At 31.0% G+C, this 27,782-nt stretch overlaps 1 protein-coding gene across 1 annotated transcript; it reads left to right on the top strand.

Annotated features, from left to right (window-relative positions):
• Nucleotides 1-5,053: 5,053 nt before the first annotated feature.
• LOC11421936 (transcription factor bHLH130) lies at nt 5,054-8,384 on the top strand. Its single transcript, XM_003599042.4, has 6 exons — nt 5,054-5,283; nt 5,611-6,177; nt 6,987-7,450; nt 7,562-7,627; nt 7,863-7,931; nt 8,043-8,384. Exons 2-6 carry the CDS (start codon nt 5,628-5,630, stop codon nt 8,112-8,114), a joined length of 1,221 nt encoding a protein of 406 aa, XP_003599090.2. The 5' UTR covers nt 5,054-5,283; nt 5,611-5,627; the 3' UTR covers nt 8,115-8,384.
• Nucleotides 8,385-27,782: the final 19,398 nt, after the last annotated feature.

Raw genomic sequence — 27,782 nt, 5'->3', positions numbered from 1 at the left:
TAGGTTGACTTGTTGTTCTCATTTTTTGGAAGGAAATTTGTTGTTGTTGATGCCTTTGCTAATAATGGTCAACCCCCTCCATTAAAAAAATAATTTTCATTCATTCAAAAAATAGCATACTAATATTTGTCATTAAAAAAAAAAATGAAAGTATTTGAATTTTTTTCGTTACTATAGTATGAGTCAATATAATCAAGTGTGACTAATGAGTTTCATTAAATGATGAATCGTTCCGGAGCTTTTCATTGACTATGGTGGACCACGACCCACCTGCAAAAATAAAACAAATAAAAAAAAACCACTAATCCATTTTACAAGATTATAAATAATTTTGCAACGGTTTATCTTTTCAGCAGTTTCAAACACCCTACAAAGTGTTGTGCATGATATTTGTCGTATTTATACTTGGATGTTTAACGGAGGTTAGCATACCTTTTAATTTGAGGTAATTTTATATTGTCTTGTCAAATAAAAAAAATCTCCAAATTAACAATTGTACTATTACAAAAGAAATTCTCCCTTCTAATATTTTATAATTTTTATAATACATAACAGTTGTGAAATATGAAATTTTTTTTTTTTAAAGTACCATCTCAAGTTTTTTAGCCAAGCTCTATTATTTCGGCACTCGTTAAGCATTCTAAAATAAGCAATTGTTATTTAAAAAAGTTAAATATTTTGATTTCTAAGGCAATCATTACATGCATTTTTAAAAGTATAGTTTTTAAAAAAGTCAAATATTCTGTCCCAAATTATAAGCAAATAAAAAAAAATCACACTTATTAAAAAAACTAAAACATAAGAATTTGGAGTATAGTTTTTGTGTGTTTTTGGAAAAAAATTTATAGGAAGATGTAAAAACAATTTCATTGGCTATTGATTATGGAAAAATGAAAGAGAAAGAAAATTTAATGTAATTTGCATTTAATTTTATGAGAATAAACAAGTTTTTTTTGGAAAAGAGATTTTTTAAAAAAAACAAGATTAAATAGGATAAAATATTGTTTTTTTTCTTATAATTTGGGACAAAGAAAACGAGTTTTTTTTTTTATTATATTATGTGACAGAGGGAGTACTACTTTTGGGTCTTAAAGAGTACTCCGGAGCATTCGTTAATATTTCCATTAAACAAGTAATGCTTATTACAACTTAAATTTTTTTTTTTTTTTTTATGAACTTAAATTTTTTTTTTGCTTATGTATTTTTTCAAACTTTGACTACTAAGCCTCTTTTAATTTCCTTATTAAATCGAAGCATTAAAGAAAAGTTGATTAGTTTATCAATTACGGCTAATACAGCTGGGAAATTTGCGAACTCTTTGAGTGAGACTCAGCTGTTTTGTCTTCTTATCCCTAATTCAATGAATCAATTCGGTGAAACCTATCCTAACTGAATTTGGGCTTTAATTTTATTTTTTTTAAAAGGAAATATGGGCTTTATTTTTAATTTTGAAAGAAACCCTATAGCATAATTTTAAAAATTAGACCGGTCATTGACTCGGCGAGGTTACTGAGTCATTGATTGAACCACTAGATCATCAATTGAACCGCATGATTGAATCGAATTGAACCAGATGACTCAGTCATATAACTCGATGTTTATAAAACATTCGTATGTATATTAAATTAGATAACTTAGTCGATATAAAAAATTATAAAAAAAAACTCATTACATCTTTACAAATATATACTTATCAAAAAATAAATCTATACAAATATATAAAAAATATAATTGTACAAATTATATAATATTTAAAAAGGAAAGTCCTTTTAAAAATATTAAAAGGTGAAGTAATGCCAATAGTTTTTTTTTTTTTTTTTGGAAAAGTAATGCCAATAGTTATGTTAACTTTTACGACAAAAGAAAGATGGGAAATGTTAACTTGTGCCAGCCCTTCTGACACATGTTAAAAATTCCACAGATAGTATTTATGTATTGAAAATTGTGTTAATTTATTACTCAAATTATTTAGTGCTAATTTTTTTCTATTAAATTTTTACAATTAATGGAATGAAATTAATGTTTAACATTAGCCCTAAAGGCACAAGATAACATCACCTAAGAAAGATACTAGAACTTATTAGGTCTTAAATGCGGACCAAGAAGTGAAATTTTACTAGGTCTTAATGCCAAATGCCAACTGAAGCTGGAAACATAACCTAGTTTTGATGTTGCAGTGTCATCTCTTCCCTTACCCTCATCTTTTATTCTTTCTAAACTAAAATCTACTTTCATTCAAACGAATAGATCTCAAATAAAGAACATATGTGAGATCTAAAATTTTCTTCATCTCTGTACATGTTAACCGCGAGTTAGTTAGTTTCAATCTCTCTCACATCTTCTTTCCTTTTTCGTCAGCCTGTTCTATGAAATTTTTCCAGCTTTTTTGATTTTTTTATGTTGATCCGGTCCGGTTCACCAAACCGACCTAGTCGCCGATTTTCGACGGTTTTTAGCGAGTCACACCAAACATACAAGAACAAAAATACAAGAACAAAAACATTCGAATAATTAAAAGGTCACAAATTTATTGATTCGTTCAGGTCATCGAAAATCTAGGACCAACTATGACAACCTCCATTGCAACTAAACCACAACAACAATCTTATATTTTCATAATTATATTAGGCTTGAAGAACTTCTTGGACATAATGTTCAAGTTGGGACATTCATAATCCCTGAAGGCTAAAATAGGTTAGACCGATTGATAGTGACCTACACCCGATCCTAAACCAGGGTAAACATATTTTGCCATCTTTCTTTCTTTGTCTCATTAATGTCAACATTAGTTTTATCTTTCTAAAAAGATCCAAACGAAAAAAAGAGACAAACTACTTCTAGAGTTCGTGTAAACACCGCTATTGTGATCTCTTATTGTAAATATATATATTGAGATTAGGAAGTCCTCTAGGTTGAGGTAAGAAAATCTAAGACAAGGTTGTCTTAGTGTTGTCCTAATCACATTTTGATTATAATGGAAAAATTCCTTGAAAGTGTAAGAGAATTAGACGTATGAGTGGACATGGGTTAGGTCGGGCTGGACTTTATAAGGCCTAAGTCTAGCTTACTTCAAAAAGTATAGGCCTGGGCCTGACTTATTATTCGTTATAGGCTATTTTTAAGGCCTGACCTGACATTTTTAAAGGCCCGATGAAGCCTGAAAGCCTCTTTAAAGGCCTTTTTACACTAAAGTCTAGCCACTCTTATAAGCATACTATTAAATAGGTCAAATCATATGAAGGCCAAAAACATACGAATAAGTCTGCTACTAAATAACAAAATCTTATGAAGGTGTGAGTTTATAAAAAATAATTTCAAGAATATTAATAATGGAATAGAAACTATATATAAAAAGTTTAATAGACAGACCTAATAGACTTAATACTCTTTTTTATAAGCCTGAGCCTAGCCTATTTAATTAAATAGGCTTTGTCTATTTAATTAAATAGGCTTTATAAAAAGCTTGAGCCCAACCTTCTAATAAAACGAACTGGACCGAACTAAATTTTAAATAGACTAGACTGTAGGCCCTATCGAGCGGTCTGACCTATTCCCACCAGAGTAAACATATTGTGTCATCTCTCTTCCTTTGTCACATTACTTTCAACATCTGTTTTATCTTACTAAAGAGATCCAAACGAAAGAAACCAACACAATTCACTCCCTCCCCCTCCTTTTTTTTTTTTTTTTTCTTCTTTTCATCTTTAGAGCTTACATTAATTATTGAAATATTCAAATATATTATTATAGAATATAAATAAAATAGGTTAACATATATCTTAAACAATATCTGAACACCAAATAATGAGTGTTAGAGAGTGTTAGAAAGAGAGTGTCCATAACACTCCTCATGAGTCTAATTCATATGAGTGTAATTCATTCACATAATAATATCATCCTCATTTTAGATAACTACAAACAAAGAAAGGAAAACCACAAACGTTCAAGAATCACCAACCTTTCCAAAAGTACCTTTCTATGGTAATCATTAATCAACTCTTGATGAAAAAGACAATTTTCTTTGAAAAAATATACATGATAGAATAGTTTCAAGGGATAATGCACGTACCTAATAAAATTAAAAGCAAAAAAAAAGGTGGTGTGCCCCTTGCTGCAACCAAAGAACACCAACCGTACATTTTCCTTGCACCACAATCGTCCTAATGCTTACACAAACGTCGCTTGGTTCATAAGCAAAGCATCACTATATCTTATCCATTGCCACGTCAATATATCTAATATTTTTATATAAATTTAATAAATTAGTAGTTTGACTTATATGAAGAATAAAGATCCAACAAATATTAGTATGCTCTGCGGGTCTAGTGAAAGAGGTTACACTTCTCTGTATCGCTCAAATTTTATCAGATGTCATTGAAAGAACTACTCTTCTTAAATGTAGTGAATCAAACTTGGAATATAGAAGAAGATATTCACATTTAACGATGAAAGTTTGAATCTCGTTAAAAAGAACGTGTAAAAAATCAAAAAAGAAATAAATATTATTGTTAATGCTTATAGGAGAGTAATATGTACATATATCTATGTAGATACTCTTTGAGCTATGAGACTTTTATTTATCTAGTGAGTCTCAAGATCTACCTAATCTAAACTTTTCTACCTAATCTAAACTTTTGATTGTAAGAAAATAATGAAGAATGATATTTAAATAATTTATTCTAATAGAATAAATAAAATGAACAATAGATAGGCAAAGTTTGACCATACTCACTTCTCTAAATTATAATATCATAGTTTAATTTGTACTTCAATTTTAGGTAATTACAAAGTCTAATGATATTATAAGCACATAAATAAGATATATTAAAGTCCACTTTCACTATTAAATGTTCACAGCCAAAAGATCTATAAAGTCAAGACCCCAATTTTGATTATTTTTAATGGTCAACTGCAATAAATGAAGGGCACAATGATATAGAGTTATAGACCACTTAGGTCATCAAGGTAAAATCGTTATTATTGTGGAAACATAAGGTTAAATACTAAACAAGACACTTGATAAATATATGTCACAAGTGGAAGACAAGACAACAATAATTTCTTAGCCTCCTCATTGCTTCCTCTCTTGTCTCTTACCTGTTTGTGTGTTTATTAAAGAGTTCTTAGTTTGACTCAAGAAGCTGAAGGACTTGAAGTTTTGATTTCAATTCACCAAAATTTTTGAGTTGCATATATATCCTTTATTGGCTTTTTCTTAGTTTTCTTGTCACAAAAACTAACCTTGATTACAAAAGGCACATAAATCAAGAAAGAATCTCTAAGGTAATTTGTTTTTATAGAAGCAAACTAACATGTTGGATTACCCTTTGGAAGTTTGAGTCTAATTTTAGTTTTAAATTGTGGTTGCGGCCGAAGTTATGCCGCAAACTTTCCTATTTCGGCAATCACGATGTCGTTTCATAGACTTCAAAAAAACTTATATTTCAGCCACAATTACAGTTGCAGACCGCAATATAAAACCATGAGTTTAACTGTTTGAGGTTATCACACAAAAGGTTTTAAATTGCAGTCGCAGCATTCGGTTTATGTTGCAAGTCAAAAAGTTGCTTAGTTTATAGGAAGAAATTATAAAGATATTTTTTTATGCAGATAATTGTATAAGCAAGATGGGTGCTATGTATGAAGAGCTAAGAAGAAACCAAGAAATGGATTCTTCAAGTATTATTCATTCAAAACAACATTATCAACAACAAAATTCTGGACTACTAATGAGGTATAACTCGGCTCCAACCTCGTTGTTTACAAACCTAATCGACAACAACGCTCAAAACTTTATCAACAATGAAGAATCGTTTACAAATGAGAGTTATCTTCCATCCACAAGTTCAGAAATGGATACCATGTTATCCAAGTTGATATCATCCAACAATGGATGGAACAATTCTGAAGAAAATTTGCAAGAGTTTGATGTGAAACCTGTGAAACAAGAAATAGGTGAATCTGTTGCACAACAGAATGGTAATTACTCTTATGGTGGATCTGAGTTGATTTACCAAGGCTTTTCAAATGGTTCTGGTAATGGTTTTTATGGCTCTTTTGGTGGAGTTAACACTATGGAATCAGATGATTCTAATCAATCTAAAATTGGTGTTAGGAATTGCTCCAATCTTATTAGGCAAAAGAGTTCACCTGCTGAATTTTTCTCTAATGAAAATGGTATGAATTTTATCTTATTTGCAAACTGTTATAGATTTTACTATGTGCTTTTTCCCCTATGGTAGTAATTAAGGTCTGTTTGGATTAGCTTATTGGGCTTATCCACTAACATACACACTTATTATCAGACTATTTGGGCGAGCTTATGACATGTCTTTAAGTTTTTCCATCTTATTTCCTTAAGCTCTCCTAGATAGCTTAGAAAAACAGCTTATAGGAAAACAAATTTGACTTTATTCTATCTTTTATTGTAGGAATAGTTTATACATAAAGAGTTATAAAGAGTTTATTTCCTAAAACTCTTATGCCATAAGTCTTTATCCAAACAGGGCTTAATGTTTTCATATAATTGAAAGATAAATGTTATGATTTAAATTGAAATACTTCTCTTGTATGAAACCAAAAAAAAACAAATGAACAATTGGACCAATGTTTGTTGGTCCAAGTAGTTAGGAGCTTGATTCATCATTAGGAAGATCTCGGGTTTGAGTCTTGTAAATATAAAATATAAGCGTTGAAGGAGTTTTCTCCCTTGTATGAATGGCTAGGATCATCTTTGTTAAACTATGAAAATGTTGAAAATTAACATATAAAGTACTGACATGGGATAGGACACTTGACATGACAATAACACTGATGAACGTGATTGAATGTAAGCACATGTGTTGGCATCGTGTCAGTATGAGATATTGACATGTGTCAGTGCTACACATGAATTAACTACACTTTGAAAGTTACTTAGCATTAAATCAAATCAAACCAAATTGTTTGACTTATTTTGGTATTGTGAATATTTTTATTAATTGAAGGTTTTGCAACATTGACATTGAGAGAGGTAGAAAGCTTTAAAGCCAATGGTATCTCAAATGGTACACTTAACTTCTCATCTAGGCCATCTACATGCTTGAAAAGGATGCCACAAATAGCTGAAAATGGAATTCAAAGCTTAGAATCAAATTGTGACCAAACTATAAACCTAGTAAATGAAAATGGTAGCTCCAAATTCACCAATGAATTTTGGGACAACTCTGCATTCAATGCACACAAAACAGAAAATGAAGATGAAATAATGTTTTCTACTACAAATGGTTTGGACTCTCAAGAAGCAGATTTTGGCTATCAAAATCTTGGTTTGACTCATCATTTGAGTCTTCCTAGTTCTTCTACTAAGATGACATCTATGGAGAAGTTTCTTCAAGTTCAAGGTTCTGTTCCTTGTAAAATTCGAGCGAAAAGAGGGTTCGCAACTCATCCAAGAAGCATTGCAGAGAGGGTAAAATTCTACTACTAGTACTCACAATTATAAATGTTTAATTACTCTACATTACTATTATTAAACCTATGTGATTCAATAGTTTCATATATGTTAATCTGAAAATTTCAGGTCAGAAGAACAAGAATTAGTGACAGAATCAAGAAACTGCAAGGTCTTTTCCCAAAATCAGATAAGGTATTTTAACATTCTCAAAAGCATATCATATGCATTTTAGTAACGCAGACATGGATACAGGACATGACATTGGCACCGACATCAGTAATGACTTTAAAAAATGAAAGTAATTGAATGTCATATGTGTCCGTCTCAGACACCACTTGTCTCATACACCGGACATGTCTTCAATCTAAAGTGACGGTGGTACATAGTTTATATACATTTCAGTAACTTAGTACTTCTAATTTCGCAGCAAACAAGCACAGCAGATATGTTGGATTTGGCAGTTGAGTACATTAAAGACCTACAAGAACAAGTTCAGGTACAAGAAAATTATATACCTTGCCCTAAAAATGAAAAGAATAAACACATTGAATGATTAAATTCCATCAAAATCTATAATGTCTAACTAAATTTCTTTCACCTCTTGCAGATACTCACAGATTGTAAGGACAAATGCAAATGTGCAAGTCATGAGAAGAAACACTGTAAACCTTGTAGCTGATTTAATCCTTCCTTTTAGATAGAAAATGGGAGCAAAAATTTTGTGTATATATCAAGAAAAAAAAAGAGTGTGCCATAGTTTGCAATTGTGTAATTATAGAAAATAATGCTGATATTTGCCTAGTATGAGTTTAGGTCCATAAAATTTTGTTTTTCAATTTTCTTTTCTGATTTTCCTTTTAGCTTTGATTAAAGAATCATTATGTAATGGATGAAAATAATCATTATGTACTATCATATTACATAAAAGAAATTTGATTGCATTGTATAATAATCTTCTAGAAACTGTGATACAGTACTTAATACTGAGTTCTATAAGGATATTAGTAAGGGTCTCCTTAACATGCTTTTAGGCCTAAAGAAAATGTTTTTTTTTAACAAACAAAAATATAATTATATTAACCACCAAAAGCAACTCTTCTAGCACAAGGTGTGCCACAAGAACTACTTTACAAATACAGAGTTATACAACCAACCAAAACAAACCATTACGCGATGCCCAAGCATTGTAAGGGACTTGAACACCACCTATCTGAACCAAACCTAAAGACCACCTTTTTGGCTTTCAACCAGACTAAAGACATATATTTAACTTTATCTAACAACCTGGGAATAGAAGTTACAACATTGTTGAAAACCCTGCTATTACGTTCGTTCCATAAAACCAAAACGCATAAGAGCCAACTAAGCTGAAGAAAGTCTCTAGTAGCTTTACCTCCACCTATCAAGTTCACAAACTGAATAAAATGATCCAAAAGAATATTGGTGTCAACACCTATAATATCCAACCAATGGCGCACCAAAGGCCATAAAGAAGAAAAAACATCACAAGATAAAATATGAAGCCTCTAGAATTTAAATAATTCTGTTTACATGGTCCATATTGCATATAATGGATCTTGAGTTTTCAATTTCTTTTACATTGTAGAGATTGAAAATTGAGAAAACTTGAAGAAAAAAAAATCAATCGAGAGAATCCAAATCCAAAATATAGTTGTAAATTGCGAAAAAATTTGTTAACTCACAAAGTATAATTATTAAATTCTCAATTAATTAAGTGATATTCGAGTATTGTTAAAAAAGAAAAGTGATATTTGAGTGTGTTTCATTTACTCAGTCTAGAATCTCGATGAAAAACTAATGGGGTGCAAAAGATAAGGAGTAGAGATGCCTTGGAACAGTCACCAGAATTTCTTCCTAGAATATTGACATAAAGATACGTTTCAAAGAATATTTTGACATAAAGTTCAAAAACTTTAATACACATTTTATTGTTTTCCTTTCTCCACCACACTTTGAGAAAATTTGTGAGCATGAGTTAAAGGGGCTCTATTCCTTAGAATGTGATCTTGTATTCTTAGGTACATGGACCTAGTTATTGGGTCACACTTATTAAGAGAAATTTGCTCTTATCCCATTAAGTTTTGCTCACTCCCACATGAAAAGTTAAAAGTATCCATGCGTGACTTAAGTTACCCTCGGTACTTTTAGTGTGAGTTAATTCATGCAAGTTTTAATCCACTGTGAGTTAAGTCACGTTGCGTGCTGTTATAAAACAACAAAGTCCGACACATAACCATTCAATTTCTAAGTGCGATTTTCTTCATTCTTGCGCCAATCAAAGTCAATTTGTACCCCAAAATTAAGTAAGTGTTGATTATCACATTGCATTGCCTTTTTTTGTTTAATTTTTTTTTTTTTTTTGAGAAATTTTACATTTTTAGATTTTCGAAATTTGGTTTGCATGTTAGTTTTTAGAATTGTTAGTGATGAATTAAGTTAGGAACTGTAGTTTAGATGTTGTTTAGAGTAAGTTTTACTCCAATATGGTAGTTTAGGGTTTAGAAATTGTTAGATTTTATGTTGATTGAAAGTTGCACTCTAGGTGTTTGATAAAATGTCTTAATGAAAATTTGTTTGTTTTTTGCATTGTTAATGATGAAATTAGCTAGAAATTGGCAATCTGGCAGTTTACAAATTAAAATGACACTGTCAAAATTTAACTATTGTTGTTGAATAGTTAGAAATGATACAATGTCCCTATAGAAAAAATCATTGATTTTTTTCTTTTGAAAATATTGTGTAGATATGTCTAAGAGGCCTGACAGACTTAGAGGAGGCGGAGAGACCACTATCGGTAGTGCACGGGCCGAAAAGGTCGCTACGCCCCCTCATGTTATTAGATGGAGAAAGGGGGCACGAGGATTAGTAGGAGTGATTAGGCAGAGGTGACGACGTCTTAGACGAGTATTTGAAGTCTCTTGCTTGAGCATAGAAAATCTCTTGTTTGAGTGCTTGAGTATTTGAAGTCTCTTGCTTGTATGCTTGAGCATTTGTAATCAGATTGGATTATAGTGAAATCTCCTTGGACAAGCAAGGGGGACTGCACTACTTCCAGATTTTTGAAGGAACCAGGATAATTGCTCTCTCTCTCTCTCTCTCTCTCTCTCTCTATATATATATATATATATATATATATATATATATATATTGTCCAAGGGGGACTGCACTACTTCCAGATTTTTGAAGGAACCAGGATAATTGCTCTCTCTCTCTCTCTCTCTCTCTCTCTCTCTCTCTCTCTCTCTCTCTCTCTCTCTCTCTCTCTCTCTCTCTCTCTCTCTCTCTCTTCTCTCTCTCTCTCTCTCTCTCTCTCTCTCTCTCTCTCTCTCTCTCTCTATATATATATATATATATATATCTCCCTCTCTCTCTCTAATTTATCCGCTGAATTAGACTCTGAACATTGCTCCAGAATCTGAACTTTATCAGACTCTGGACTCTGTACTTAGTTTAAAAAGAAAAAAAACTAACACAATTCAACCCCCCTTCTTATGTTTTTCTCACATTCTGAGAACTCTACCTTCTTACTTATGGAAACCTTATCTTTTAAACCAAATCCCCGAAATATTCAGGTTGTCTACCTCTCTCTTCTTTCTATGTTTCTTTTTATAGATTGGCATCTTAATGATATGATCATTTGATTTAAATTTTTGGAAAGTCCAAGTATTGATATTAACTTTAGTTTTTATACTTTTGTTATCTTTATAGTTGAGATATATAGTTAATCACTATTTACAAATATCATGATTCAAAATCAATTCATTTTTCATTCATTCGTTTATTTCATTCATAATCATACAAAAATCATTCATTCAAAATCAAAATCTTGAAAAATTCATTCATACTAAAGTGTGTGAAGTCATTTTGATGAGACTAATTGAATCCAAAGACTAAAGGTGGCGTACGGCTAGGAGTGGGTGGTAGCACTAGACTCAAAGACAGAGGTGCAACGCTGGACTCTGGGAAGGAGTAGAGATTCTACTCTTTTTTTCTTCTGCATTTTAGGTTTTACTTCTCAATTTTTTATTTTGGCTAATGAAATGTTGGGGTGTAAAAATGAAAGCATTGGGCGGGGTAAGGAAAGGAAATTATGTTGAGTTGAAAAAAAAGATGAAGGGTTGTTGGGCTGAAGTCAGATAAATTTATGGGCTGTCTTTCTTCTGTTTTCTATATATACTCCCTATAAACAAGTCTTGATATACACACACCCCCTATAAAAATACTTCCATACATGCACGAGCCTTAGGTTGTCGCACCACATGCCTATGCCAAGCTTTTGGCTTGGTGTATAATATAGATCAAATACGTCACATATTCAATATACCTGAAAAGAGAATCTTTGGTTATAATAATGACCAAAGGAAGTAGAGAATGGAGGTCACATATACATTACAAAAACCTTATGTTGCAATTGGAAAAGTAGTCTGAAGTATAAAAATGTGGTAAATATCATAACTTAGTGGAGAATGGAGATTTGCAAAGTGGTGGAAAGTTACAACTTTCTGGATACCAAGTGGCCAAAGGGGGTTGTCAACAAAACCATCATGGTTAAATTACGAGAACTATTCTTTAAATGTTCGTGACTACAAACTTAATCATGCAAGAATATTAAGGTCAAATCATAGTCATTTCTTTCATTATAAAAGTTAATTCTTTTTCTTGTGACAAGATTTGTAGATTAACATTTAATAACCCTTCATTTCATAAATAATATATAAATTTAAAGTTTACAAAGAAGGATTGCAATCCAGGCTAAAAAGGAATGAGATTTTTGCATTACTCACTACAAAATGATCATAAAACTCCAACTATCTAAGATCATTAGAGACTTTAGCTCCAAATGAACATCCTTGCTGGACCCACGTTCGTACAATTACACTTATATGTACTTCCAATCCTACGACGCTTCATCTTTCGCTCCAACTAAAGCTACTTTGGTCTACTTTGCAAAAAAATAAAATGTGTAACCTATTCATTCAACCAATACTAACGAGCATAGATTTTTCTAAATGACTAAATAAAAATAAAATTTATATACATTCATAAATTCCTAAATAGACACATAATAAGATATTTAGGCCATGCAATCATTCAATAGATCATTAAATAATGATGGGAAATCAAAGGTAATAACCAACATTTATGTGGTTATCAGATATCAATGCAGATCGGTTCAAGATGGCCTGTCAGTTAGGTTTAAAAGTGATCCGGTTAGGGAGTCTATCAATTATTCTATGGTATAATGTCATTTTTATATTCCTAGGAGGACTTGATGAAAATGGTCACTCAGAGTCATGCGAGTAATGGGGAATGAAACTATATAACATAATCGTCTTGTAAATAATGATTTTGGTTCTCGTAGAACCGGGAATAGTACAATATAGAAATATGGTATTGTAATATACGATAATTTTAGAGATTACGTAATATATTTTATCATAAAAAAACAATGTTGATTCAAAAAGAGTATTAATTAGTTGTAACCAAAAAAAAAAGAGTATTAATTAGTTTTATACAAAGATTTAGTTGTAACTTCATGATTTACTTTTATATTTGTCTTGTATTAAAAGTGTTGATCATAGAGATATATGTCTATGATTGTATTTTACTTTCAGTTTCATTGTGACTAACTACTATACATTCCACTAGTTAACTCTCTCTCTCTCTCCTCTCTCTCTCTCTCTCTCTCTATATATATATATATATATATATATAAAACTTTTTTTATTTTGTGTTTGATGTGTGATTTTCTTTGGATGTTGGTACATGATATTTATAAAAGAGTATAAGTTTTTTTTATTATTATGCACCAAGATATAAAGATCAAAGTATTTTTTTTTTATATTCTAAGAACAAGTATTGCTTTAATTTAACTTCACTTAATTAATGTGATATTTTTTTAAAATTCAATTTAATGTCATTTTAGTTGTGCAATATTTTTTTAGGGAAAATGAATGTGTTGAGAAGATTGTTTTGTTTATTTTGACAAACAAAAACTCATATTATTTCATTTCTCACAATAGAGTCAATACACGATGGAATCAAATCAAACACCTGGTGACGAGCATGCATTTGTGACACCTTTTCTAATCTATGAGTGACATAATTTACTTGCCCCTTAAAAAAACTTATCTTAAAGTTTAGAAATTGGAATAGTAGAGACTTACTTACATATAGATATTATATTACCAAACTCAGCCTGAATATTAGTCCTATCAACTATGCTATCAACTACTAGCTTACAATCTAGCTCAAAGTGCATATTTGATATTCCCAATTGTCGAAGCCAAAGAATAGCATCATGTAAACCGATTGCCTATGCTTCCTATGGTGGTGGATTTCCGTCATGCCATGTTGTTTACGCTTTGATGAATTGACCACGATGATTCCAGATACACATTCCAATTCCAAAGCTTTGTTGCTCTGCAAACAGTGATGCATCAACATTGTACTTAACATAATTCGTCTCTGGTGGATGCCATTGCACAATATTAATTTGTTGTTGTCGGACATGCACACAATTCGCATTTCTAGTTGCCTTCCATTGGAAAAGAGTGTCGCGCGCCATCTGAATTGCGACATTAATTGGTTTCATATCTTTGTCCCATACTTAATCATATCATCGATGCCACGAGCACCAAAGAATCATTTCCAAATCAGCACCTTCACCATCTATTATCTTGCATAATAGAGAAAAAAACCAATCTGCCAAGTTTACAGTAACAATAGCCGCATCCTGAACTAGATGCCACATTCCTGCCGCAAATCCATACATTTTTTTCGCCTCTTCACACCCTATAAAAACATGCTAATCATTCTCATAATTTGTTGCACAAAATGGCCAACTATTCGAACACTGCACACCTTTATCTTGTAGTCTCATACGAGTTTGGAGAACACCTCTCAGCACCCTTCATAAGAACATCTTGATTCTTTCGGGAATATGTACTTATAGACACAATTTAAAGGGTAAAGTTGGATTTAATGCTCTTAAAGACACAATTTGAATTGAAAACAAAAATTATCTTATTAGTATCATTGAAAATTTTGTGAAGTCCACTTGTACAATTTTTGCATGCAAAGATTTCTTAAAGCTTATATATATATATATATATATATATATATATATATATATATATATATATATATATATCTGAAAATAATATATTTTCTAACAAGAGATTTTTGAATACGTAGTTGTGGATAAGTATGAAGAGGAAACATATAACAAATGAAGTTGTAGGTAAGGTCTATCACACATACAATGGGGATTTGAAAATCAATATTGAAGTTTGGTTTATCTTTTTATAATCTTGATTAGAAATATCCTTGAGGAATGTATTTTTAACATTGACAATTAATCATTGAGGAAATAAAAATGAGGACTTTACTCTCTCAATTTATGAACCCTACTAATGGATTCTTCTAAGGATGACAATCAAGCTTCATTTGGATCAAACAGATCTCGAAATGATATTTCACGTAACAATGTAGATTGGACATTCACAACTTGTAGGAACTTAAATCTTTCTTTTGGAAAAGTTTGATATCGAAGACATTGTGATGCTTCAAGACCATATGTAATTCTAGTTTCCAAATAATGAGATCATATATAAATAATCATCACCAATTGTATTATCGAGGTGTTTTGATTCATACACTATCCAAACTAATTTGGATCAACCATATCACATTCAAGTATACAAAATAATAATGGTCTTTATCCTTGGCATCATGTATCTTATAGTTAAATACCCTCTATCAAACATGGAATATTTAGAAGTATTTGTAGTTCAATGCCTAAAATCAATCCCTATGGCTTTGACTTTCAAGGTCCTCCTCCAAGGGAAGCAAGAATAATAACAAATAGTATGCATCTCATAAACATCGTAGAGGGCTGGATGGTTTATCATAAAGGGAATTGGATTTGTTCAAAATGTGAGAATGTTAAATTTGTATTCATAACCGAAATGCCTCATTTTATCTTAAAATCAAAGTCAACATTATCATATTTTGGACAAATATAGTCCCTTTCATGTAAACCATCTAGTTATCTACAATGTTTATAAGATGCAAAATTATATGTTATTTTTCTTGCATCCACTAGAGACCCTTGAAAGATATAGTTGTAGGAATTGCACTAGAAATAACTCAAAATATTTCATGTGGGATAGTGGGTACTGTCCCATAAGATGCACGAGGTTGAGGATAGAGAACATTATCATTTTGTATACCAAAATATGGTATGGGTTATCCAAATTTTTTTGGTATACCATACATTAGCAGAAGAACAGAAACACCTCTACATCAGAATAAAGGATGAAATTCCAAGGTGCTTCTCGAAATTCCAAAAAAAAAAATTATCCCCGCAACAAATCCATATGATTGCTCCATTGCAAATTAGACCTGTCACAAGTTCATATGTCTTGGTACCATTCAAGTTCGTCCCGTACCGCACTAGATTCCCTACACGAATAACTTTACAATCTAACAACCATGATAAGATTGTTTTTCTCATAAATGGTTGTCTCACAACTTGATGATGTCATGATAAGGTTGTCTCACAACCATGATAAGATTGTTTTTCTCTTTGTTGGATTTATTTGTTTTTGAGATTTGACCCATATGTCGGGATTTGGAGATTTTATATCATGATGTATATTGATTTCATGGCATGTATGTTTGATGATGTATGATTTATATCCGCTGCGACTGTTGAGAAATTTTATATATCCATATTGATGTTATTTGTTGAAGACGTAACGTCTATTTCTTGAATATATGCTTTATTCGTATGTTTTATCGCTTTAATAGAAGTAGGGCGTTACACTAACCCACATGTACAAAATGTTGATGATGATGGTGGTGATGAGGATGAGGGAAGAGCACACTTGCATGATGATCCGGTGCACCATAACCATGAAGCCGACGGACAATATGACAATGACTGATGGACATTGATGCAACATGAAATCCAAAGGATAAGCACCGAGCAACAAAGACAAAGGTGTTGAAATTTCAGGGCTACGTGGTGATGTCCAAAGGGGCAATCGCATGCACGAGAAAAATAATTGTATACTCTTGAGAATGATGCAACACCTTAACCTCCAGGATCCTCCACAAGGCCCCCAATAAATTGTGAGCTTTCCCTTTTCCTTTTTCTTTTATCTCTTGCAAAAAATTTATTTCTTTTTAAATCATTGAGGAAAATGCTTCACCCAAGTATGGGGGAGCCAATAAAGTGTTGTGTCTTGTTTTAGTCAAGTGTCGTAGTGTTTCCAAACTCCGTTGAATTTTAATTTTTTGTTTTGTTTTGTTGCGAAAGGCATGTAAAGCAGCTTGTTTTTATTGTAAATTATGACATAAATTTTTTTGTTGTCTCTTCCAAAATGGTTGTTTCTTGTACATAAAAGTGATTTCTTGTGTTTTGAGTGTTCTTGATATACCCACATCATGTTTTATTGTGAAAATTCTCTTTGAGACAAGTACAAAGTTACAATCTTTGAGTAATTGTGTAGATATGTATTTTAAGGAGTACGTTCTAACTTTTGTGGTAAATTGACCTTTAAAAGTCTTCAGAGTAAAAGTGGTATAAGTTTGTGTGGGGAGAAAAGACTTGAAAAAAAAAGTGACCGTAAAGAAACCGGTAATGGTTGGTCACAAAGACATTAAAATGATCAAATGCCTAAAACTACGTTGATTATCAAGAGGGTCGGAAGCAAATATATTTATAGGGGTACATCATTGACTCTGGGGTCAGGAGCTGCCCTACCTAACTTCCCACATGAAGATGGTGTCATCCTGAAAACAAAAAGTAGCTTCTGTAGTTCCTTCTTACAAAAAAAAAATGTCAATTGATCCAATGATCAAATAATTCCCATCTCTCTTATATGAAATGAAGAAAGGACTTTTCTCGGTTGGTTTAGTGTTAAGGTTACAACCTGTTTCCTCATAATATCTCTTACACAGGAGCAAGAAAAGGGATGGACTACACACACACACACACTCACTTAAGACTTGTTGTTGGGTTGAATAGGTTCATAAGAAATGCTTGAAGTTCTGATTAGTGTACTACTAGAACAAAACCTTGGAGGAGACATGAGTTTTAATAATGTTGTCATATGTTAAATCTTGTTTATGCTGCTATTGTTTATGCTTTTTGTTTGAGGACAAGCAAAGATTCAAGTATGGGGGAGTTTGATGAGTCATAAATTAGTGTTTTTTATATATTATTTGAGTCTGTTTTAATTTGATTTTATTTCGTTTTTAGAAATATTTTACTTCAATTGCAAGTTATTATATTTCAGGAACAAATATTTGAAAGATTGTGTCCTGGAGCAAAAGAAAGGTGATTTGGAGCTGATTCGGGCCAAAAATATGAAGTTTCTGTTCAAAAATATAGACACGGCCCCTGCCTTGAAGACACAACCTGTGCCTCCAACAATTCAAAGCCAAATAAACAATCAAAGAGCTTGGCACGGCCCGTGCCTCCAGCCACACGGTCGTTCCACCACTCTAGACAGCCTTTTGCTACTTCGACAAGCTACCTATTTAGTTTACTTCTGACCTAAAGCATGTGGTTTCTTGTGGAACATTTTATTGATGTATTTCTTGGGGCTTAAGTAGTTGTAGACTATAAATAGAGTAGCTAGAAAACATATTGAATCATCTTTTGTTCTTGGAAATAATAAGTGACAATTGTTTCTTTGAATAAAAGTTCACCTTTATTTTATTGTTATTTTATGTTCTTCTTCTTCTTCTTCTCTTCTATGTTTACAATGAACATGAGTGAGTAGACTCTTCTTGTCTTGGGATTGTTGGATGAGTCTAATGACCTAATCCCTATCAAACCAAGCCTCGAACCCTAATTTTATGTAAATCTATTTTCTAATCTATTTCACCGTTTTTATAATGAATTAACAAGTATCAAATTCATAAAGCGACAGCGAAGGGTTAGTACTTGTTAATTCATAATCACAAATATCAAGCGAAGTATCGAAAGATGAAGTTTTAATATTGGAACAAGTAAATTAGACAAGGATTGTGAAACATGAGAATAGTCTAGCAAACCTTGAGACAATATAGTTTAGTTCTTAAAGGATTTCAATAGCTTCAACCATGAGAATAAGTGTGGTTGTTAGAGAAACACACTCACTGAAACCGAAAGGAGATGTGATAGGCCAAAGAGAAACTTGTCTTTAGAAAATAGGTCCAACATAAAGTTCTAGGTTTAGGGTTTGGTTTGTGAAGGATTTGTCACCATGACGAACCAATAATCCAAAGGCGCTTTTTATTATTATATTTTCTTTTAAAACAAAATACAAAACCTTTCAACTTGAATTCTTATTTAATCCTTATTGAAAGTTAATTGAATTCATAACTCTATGTCTGAACGATATGTTTTATTACTACATCAATAAACCGTACACTTGCGGGTTTACTACATCACCAAGCAGGAAAATTTGAACTGTTCAGCTTGAGGGATCCGTGTTGTTTAGAGCAATGACAGTGTTTGCATTTGAGTTGATTTGGATTTCAGATGTGGTCGAGGAAGACATGGTGTTTTGGATCAAGAAATGTTTTAAGTAGAGAAGGTTGATGCCATATAGAGGTAATATAAATGATATTGTTTTGCATTGATTCTTTACGGTAACACATTACATACATATATAGTCAAAGAGGCAATAAATGGAAATACTGAACAGGTCTAATTTGAAAAGTACAATTACATATGGTCTTGCATTGATATTGTATATTTGTAACATTGCAATTAATCATTGAGGATCGAAAAATTACTTCAATCTCTCTCTCACTTTATGAACCCCTACTAATGGCTTCTTCTAAGGAAGACAATCAAGCTTCATTTGGAACAAAGAGAACTTGAAATGATGTGGATTGGACTTTCACAAGTTGTGGGAACTTAAAAATTTCATTTAGAGTCGTTTGCCATCGAAGACATTGTGATGCTTCAAGACCATATGTAATTTTACTTTTCAAAATAATGAGCTCATATAAAAATAATCATCATCGAAGAAATAATAGAGTGTGATTATTTCAATATGGGCTCATTACTTGGGTTGACAGAGTTACATACGATTTTGAAGCAATACAAATGTCTTCAACAGAAAACAATTCTAAAAGAAAAACTTAAGTTTCCACAAGTTGTGCAAGTCCAGTTTGCATCCTTACATGAAACATCATTTTGAGATCCCTTTTTTCGAAATGAATGTCGATTAACATTCTTGGAAAAATCCATTATTAAGGTTCACGAAGTGAGATAGGGTGAAGTAGTCATTTCTATTTTCACATTGATCAATTGACAAGGTTATAAATAAGAAATCTTTATGGATATTTATAATCATGAATATAAAAATAAAAACCGAAATACAACATTGATATTTAGCATCTTGTTGTGTGCACTATAGATCATGCCTATGTCTCTTTATGCTACTTGTTTCCTCGTTAGACTTATCAGCAACTACTTATTCAAACCTCTTATAATAAAATGCATTATTCCTAAATATATAAGCTTTGAATATTCTTTGCATGCAGGAATTTTACAAGTGACTTCACAGAATTTGCAATAACACTTGTAAGATCATTTTGGTTAACAATTCAAATTGCATCTATATAAGATAATTGCATCAAAAAAAAAAAAAAAAACTTTTTTTGATAGAATATAGTCAAAACCTTTACTACAATACAAATCATCCATTTATATGAAAATATAGATAAAAGTAATTCATAAAGTTACAGCTAAAAATTTGTATAGAAATTAATTAAAAAAAAAATTATTGTTCACTGTTATCTTTCATGATAAAATATACAAAGTTATCTCTAAAATATAATTATGAATACAAAAAATATACTTTAAAAGTTGAGTTTTTTCTATGTACACTTTTATAGTGACAATTATTAGTAATCGCATTTAAAACATCATCAAAAGAAGTTATGCATGGTAATCTTGTTTTGTATTAAAGGTGTTGTAATAAATACCGAAACTTAGAAAAATATAAGTGAGATTTGAAAAAAAAAATTAACTAAAATGATATATATGTTGTATAGTAAACAAGTGCACTCAACAAAGGGATTTATACAATTGTGTAACTTTCTTCATAAATGAGGAGACACCTTAAAGAAAAATTTAACATAAATATGGTGAATGGTACGACCATTGTACGTTTGGGAATTAAATTCAAAATGTAACTAGTGTTTAAATATATTATCGTTCTAAACAAGAAAATGAAAACAAAAGAATTGTGAGACACAAGCATATGCAAAATCATTTAACATAATATCATGAGCCGGATTAGTCGTCCACCTTTGGTGGGTCGGAAACCTATGCGAATGTCAAAAAAAAAAAAAAGAGTGATCAAAATTATATATTTATGCATTTGAAATTTAAGAGAACGCTTACTTTGTAAATTGATAATGGTCATTTTGTATTTTGTTGATTTGAATGGATGATAAAAACATATCATTTGCTAAGGTTGTTAATCCTACCAAATTCGAGATCCTTGGGTTGATGGTGTTGACTGGACTTTGTATAGAACCCTTTCATCCGACCATTCTGGTTTTCACCTTTTAGTATATGTGTTCTTCATGTGTCACAAACCTTATTGATTGTTCAGCTTGATCAAAGTTCTTCCATGCTGACAGTTGCTTAGGCTGTCTTCTTGTGGGTCTGTTTGCTTTCATGCCATAGCCCCTTAGACTTCTTCTGGGATGAGCCCTTTGGAACTTAGCAATGGTAGGCTTCAGCCCAGGTCAGAATTGGTGCAATTGCATATGAATGTTTCTCTTTAGGCCTCCTAATACCTCTAAAGGCCTCTAATTTCATATCTGGTAGTTATCTATCAGATGTAAATTTTTCAAATCAATGTACGTATAGTATTTAACTAGCAGATGTATATTTAGGGGACCTTAAAGATATTGAGGGAACCTAAAGAGAAACATCATTTGCATATAATAGATGATAGTCATGGGATAAACATATATAACAAATATTATTTCATAACAAATGGAATGTCTAGCAGGTTATTTATATACAAACATCATGACAAATAATGTTTTTTTTTTCTCAAACATTAGTAATGAGCAACTAACAATTAATATGGTCAAATTTCCTCAAAAAAAATTAATATGGTCAAAAGAAATTAATATAGTCAACTTGTTGAATTGGTTATAAATTTATTTTATTCAATGTGAATATAGTGTAAATAGTAAATGTATAAAATGATTCAAAGTACTTGACCAAAAAAAAATCAAAGTATCTATTATGTATTTGGCTTTTAATTCAATGTAATTGTAATGAATAAGTCTTGTAATATATATTGAATAAGTTTTTTTGAAGGGATGTATCCAATAAGTTATATTTAATAATATGTTACCATAATGATATTTTTTCATAATTATCGTTGACTGAATTTTATATAATTATTTAATTTGGTCTCAAATATAAGAAACCATTCCTTTTTCATATTCATATTTTTTTTATAAGGCCAAGAGAGAGGTTAGGCATAAATAACTGATGTATCTAGTCTAATAATAGACTAAATACATCAATTATTTCATAAGTTTATAAAAAATAAAAAGTTGCTTACATTTGAGCCCAAAGGGGTACTAAACCATAAAAAAAAATAAAAAAATAAAAATTGTTAAATTTGATTCTTATATTTAAGAGATATTTTGCTTACATTTGAGACCAAAAGGAGTACTAAACCATAAAAAAATTGTTAAATTTGATTTTTATATTTAAGAGACATTTATCATTTTAATGAGGTGTAAAAATGTTTCATGAATGTTTTTTTCAGTCAAGAAATTATTTTTAAAGAAATATTCTTTTGGGCTCCCACACTATACATAATTAATACACTCTTGTTTTTTTTAAAGGGGCATAGTTTGTTGTTATTCTTAATTATATATTTTCTTTTACAAAATAACAACATTAATTCATCCAAATTTCTTGAATACATCGATTGAGAATAAAATTGTTAAAATCAAATAGGATAAATCTAAGAACAAATTCACATCATGCAAGTTAATAACATCCAACAGAAAAAAAAAAAAAAAAAAAAAAGACTGTAATTATAACAATTATAAATTGTCAGACATGCTCATGTCTCCATATCTATAACATTGAAGACGTCTAAAGCATTGTTTAATCTGCATGAATTAAACATAATTTATCGATCTGAACTGAATAAACACCGCAACAGGACGGGAAAGCAAAATAATATTGTGACACCCTTACCACGTACATATTTATAAATAGATAAAACTAAAAATAAGTTCTTTTATTGAAAAGTAAAAACATGAGTTTCAAAATATCGCTTCTCATGAGTTAAGAGTATCACATTTAAAATTACTTTTAGTCCAACAACCAAAGAAATATTTTGAAAATAAACTTTAAACTTTATAGTAAAATATGGAACAAGGTAATTAAATAGAACTTTCGACCAATACAGAGCCATATCATATGTCCAAGTATAAACTAATCCAAATAGACTAGTCTTACCACAAATAAACATAGGTCAAAGAGTAGGCCTTTACTTCGCATCTTGTCTTGAAAGAAAATCAATGTTCACTTTGAAAAATAAGACTAATACTTATATGTACACAAAAACATAAAATCACATGATACACAAAAAGAAAGGGGTGAGATAGGTTTTAAATCATGTTAATGGTATAAATATAGCAATGGGTATAAAACAAACATACAATTGAAACATTGGAAAATTAATGGAAATGCAATGCACCTTCACATATAAACCACATGCATGTGGTGCCATTTTCCTACTCTAGATAGTATACCAGGAGTACATGTCCAACGTCTTTGTTGAAGGAACACCATACTAGTTTACTTCGGTGCTTGACACTCTCACTAGTAAAATATTGTCAGGTAAGAGCTCTAATTTGCTCAACTTTATAAGTTTGTCCCGACATCGTGGGATCAACATGAGTCACTTAAGAGTTCCTCATCGAATATATAGACTCAAAAATCACCCCATGGCCTCGTAAGTGATGTCCACAATCCAATTCATATCCATTACCCCCTGCGTAATCATTCTCTAATATATGGTGCATGTTTGCATAAAACAAATGTCAACTAATATCCACCCTTATTCCTCCTTACATAGGATATTAACTTATCATAATTCTCGCCTCTACCAAACTAGATTAGATGACTCGTTTCAATAATGTTCATCACAAAATTATACAAAGGAACACATCCTCAAGTATACTTTTTAATAAATGTATATCTTATAGTAATAACTTAATTTATATATCTCACTAAAATATCCAACAAATATTCGCCTTCACTCTCTCATTCCTAACTATCCTTTAGTATATTTATTCATGAGCGGTCATAAATAATAAATGTCACAAACAGTAACAATATCCAATATATGTAGTAGCAACCATTATGATCAAATATATGAAGTCTTCACACAATTCAACCACCTAAGTGACCAAATTTTCATTTCAAAATGTCCTTTGACCAAACCTAGCAATATATCACACCTATTATAACTCTATAGATACACTGCAAAAAACTACTTTCATTTATTTCCTATTTAGAATCCATCATGTACAACTAAAAATCAAATTGAATCTAATTAAGCTTTGAACTAAATGGCATCATCAATAGAGGATAAGATGTTAAAATAAAATACTTTCCATTAAATTATATAGGATGATATGTAAGAGGTCAAGTAAGATTGAAATGAAAACAAAAACTATCTTAACAAGAATTCAGATATTGCTAAAATTATCTTGAAGCATAATTACATTTTTCACTACCATATCCTTTCATTTTGGAGACCATTATGCCATTAAGCTGTTTTTGGGAAATCTTCCTTGAATGACTAAGTTGTTGATTTAAGCTATTGTATAAGTAATTTTGGGACTGATTATATATGTTAGAACTGTTGTTTCAGAGTTTGGATTGAAATTGAATTGTTCAGAAGCCATAAGCTGTAACTAAGCTATTTTAGAAAAACTGGCAGAAAGTGATAATGGAGATTTAGAGATAGCAGAAGTTGTAGGCTATTGATGAGCTGCTTAACAAAATTTCCAGAAGCAATTAAAAGTGAGTTCATATTAGATTAGCTCCCACCATGGGTTTATTTTGTATGATTTGTGAGAAAACATGAAATTTGATTAATGCATGCTAGTTAATTGATTCCATATATGATGTGTTGTATTGAATGTGTTCTTGGCTTGTGTTACTTAACTAAAAATGTTGAATTTTGACTAAATAGTGTCAATTGGTCGTTTTTTTAAGCTTAGGGAAGAAGAGTACTTATTTAAAAGCTGAAAATGTGAAACCAGGGCAAAGGTAATCAATTATTGTCTCCCTCCGTCTCACAATTACAAAACAAATGCATCATTTATTATTTTTTCCACTATTATACCCTTATTTATTGAATTTCATCCAACTTAATTAATTCACTAACTATAATTAATAAGGATCTTTTAGTAAATGCTACTAATTTTACCATTGAAATCAACACAATTAATCATTTCCTTAATAATCGTGCATAAATCTTAAACGACTATAATTTAGAGACGGAGGGAGTACCTAACATTGCTAATTGATTACCATGGTGAATTCTGTAATGTCGAATTCTATGGTAATCGATTACCAGTCTTTAAAAACTCAAGATTTTGATGTTCAACGATAGAATTTCCTTCCCGACTTACATCAAACCTTCCCTAAGTTTGTCGTTAACATCAATTAAGTCCCTTAAAGGAAACCCAAGCCAAAGACATGTTTGACACTTGACATATCGTGAGAGCTTGCACTCTTACTTTAATTATTATTGTTTGGGTAGATTATTAACCCATAAGAAATAGAGAATTTTAGTTATGAAACTTCGACTTAGTTAATCGAAGCTATTTATTTTTTAGAAATGAATCAGAGACATACTCAGACAAATGTGTAAAAGTATAAGACATATTCTTAGAAAACGACCTATTATATATGTTATCGTAATATAATTAGATAATTTGTGTCCCTTGCGGGCTCCAGATTAGGCTGGATGGGTTTTACCCTAGTTGGTAAACCACACGTAGTAGGAGGAGTGCGGTTCTAGCCCTCATATAGGGAATTTAACTGGTTAGCAGTGGAATGTGGCTGGGGTTACTCCACCCGGTGCATTCTGTAAAACAAACTCAGATAATAATTGTTTATTCAACGCTAACATTCTAACTTAATTATGAACATGAAAACGACTAAGACAGAAATTATGATAGTATACATATTACCGATCCTAGCTTTTCCCCGATCGCTAAGTTATGTAGAACAATAGTAAATCCTAAAACATGTTAAGTGCAGACAGATGGCGATCATAGTTTCTCCGAGATTATCTATAGCCTAGGATAAGTGGGACTCACTGAGACAACCTATCTCACCCCAATTCCTTTTATTTTTATTTCAGATGAACAAGTTGATCAAGGTAACGAGGAGTAGAAGAAGCTGGATGATGCGCAAGTTCATGTCATGATTCAGACGTAGTAGATGTTCCCTTGTACCTACATACTAGTAGTTAGTGTACATGGTTCAAATGTAACTCTTATGTATAATTGTTTTATTGTACGTAGTTGTCTGGTATATGGAAACATGAATGTAATTTATTCGGTCGAAATTTGTTTATGTTGTAATTTTAATGTATCAAGTACTAAGTTTAACGCACATGCTAAATATTCTAGATAAATTTAGTATGGGTTTTACAGTCTTAGGACCATCACTTTCATTACATCGATGTGAATTACCCCGCGAGGATTTGAAATTTGAGTTCAAAAAACATATCTCTTTATGGCATCAGTGGCAAGTACTCTATGGTTCGCGGTTCTAGACTATTGGTCTTTAATATATAATCAGGTCATTCATTCTATTTATTATACTTTATTACCAAATCAAAAGATATTAAGCATAATAACAAAAATGTGGATCTTTAAAAAAATTTGTATTTTTGCTTCTTTTTTTTAATTCTCACAAATAAATATTTATTTATAATTGTACGTACCTTGTTTAGAAAAAAATAATAATAATATTGTGCAACAAGGTGAATCTAGAGTTTTCAAAATATGTTGGATTTTTGGATTGTTTTTAAAATATGTTTTAAGTGGACAAAGACAAATAATTTTTACTGAATTAATAATGAAGATTGATATCCTTGACAAAAGGTAATTATGATATTTTATCCTTCATTTGGAAACTCGCTAAGATTGTAAATATCACCAAGTTACGAGTGTTAATTTATTTGTTCAACATGTTATGTTGAAGCTGGATCATATGTCAGGTCTATATATGATCCAAAGTTTGATATCTCCAAAGTTCAAAATGTCTTTGTAAACATTTACCGAAGTTTAATTTCATTGTAAATCTTTTAGACTACAATTGATTCTTTTGGAATTAATTTTCAAGTAATCTCTTCTTTAAATTAATTTCTAAAGACTCCAAATTTATTTAAATAAGTTTTCCCACTCTTTATAATTTGGTATTAATGCTTGTTAAAATATTATATATTCTAATCACATAAACGAGTGTAAGTAAAAATTGTCTCAAGTTATATAGTATAAACAGATCGAACCGACTCGGATTGGGGCACTGTTACTTTCTGCATCTTTTCAACTAAAAAAATAGTTTGCGTAAAAACAAAGTTAATCATTCAATAATTTCAACAATAAGACAATAGTATAAAAATACTTTTAGATCTCAGGTATAGAAATGTGCTAAAGATCATAACTTAGTGAAGAACGGAGATTCGTAAAGTGGTGAAAAGTTATAACTTTGTATAACTTTCTGGAGATTAAGTGGCCAAAGGGGTTTGTCAACAAAACCATCATGGTTAAATTAAGGGAACTACTCTCTCGGTGTTCGTGACTACAAAGTTAACCACGCAACAATATTAAGGTCAAATCATGATTATTTCTTTTGTTAAAAAGGTAAATTATCTTTCTGGTGACAAGATTTGTAGATAAACACTTAATAAGCCTTTTAAGGGTGAGTGAGAGAGAAAGTAAAAATGTTTTTTGTATTAAACAAGCAATTCTACTCTGATTCACTCTCGAGCTGATGAAATTTGGCAATAAAATAAAGGTGATCAAGTTTTATTTTAAAGATTAGTGTTTTTACAACTTTTTTTAAAAAAGTTAAGTATTTAACTAAACAAACTCGTGCAAACATATTCATAACATCATCATGTCTCAACCATAAAAGTGGTTTAGCTCATGATGGTATTAAACACAAAACCATAAGTGGAATAAGAAGTAAATAAAAACATCATTGCATAAAGAATATATAAGTTTAGAGCTTACA

Source organism: Medicago truncatula, chromosome 3 (genome assembly GCF_003473485.1).
Source record: "Medicago truncatula cultivar Jemalong A17 chromosome 3, MtrunA17r5.0-ANR, whole genome shotgun sequence".
Taxonomy (NCBI): domain Eukaryota; kingdom Viridiplantae; phylum Streptophyta; class Magnoliopsida; order Fabales; family Fabaceae; genus Medicago; species Medicago truncatula.
This window is presented reverse-complemented; position numbering and strand designations above follow the sequence as displayed.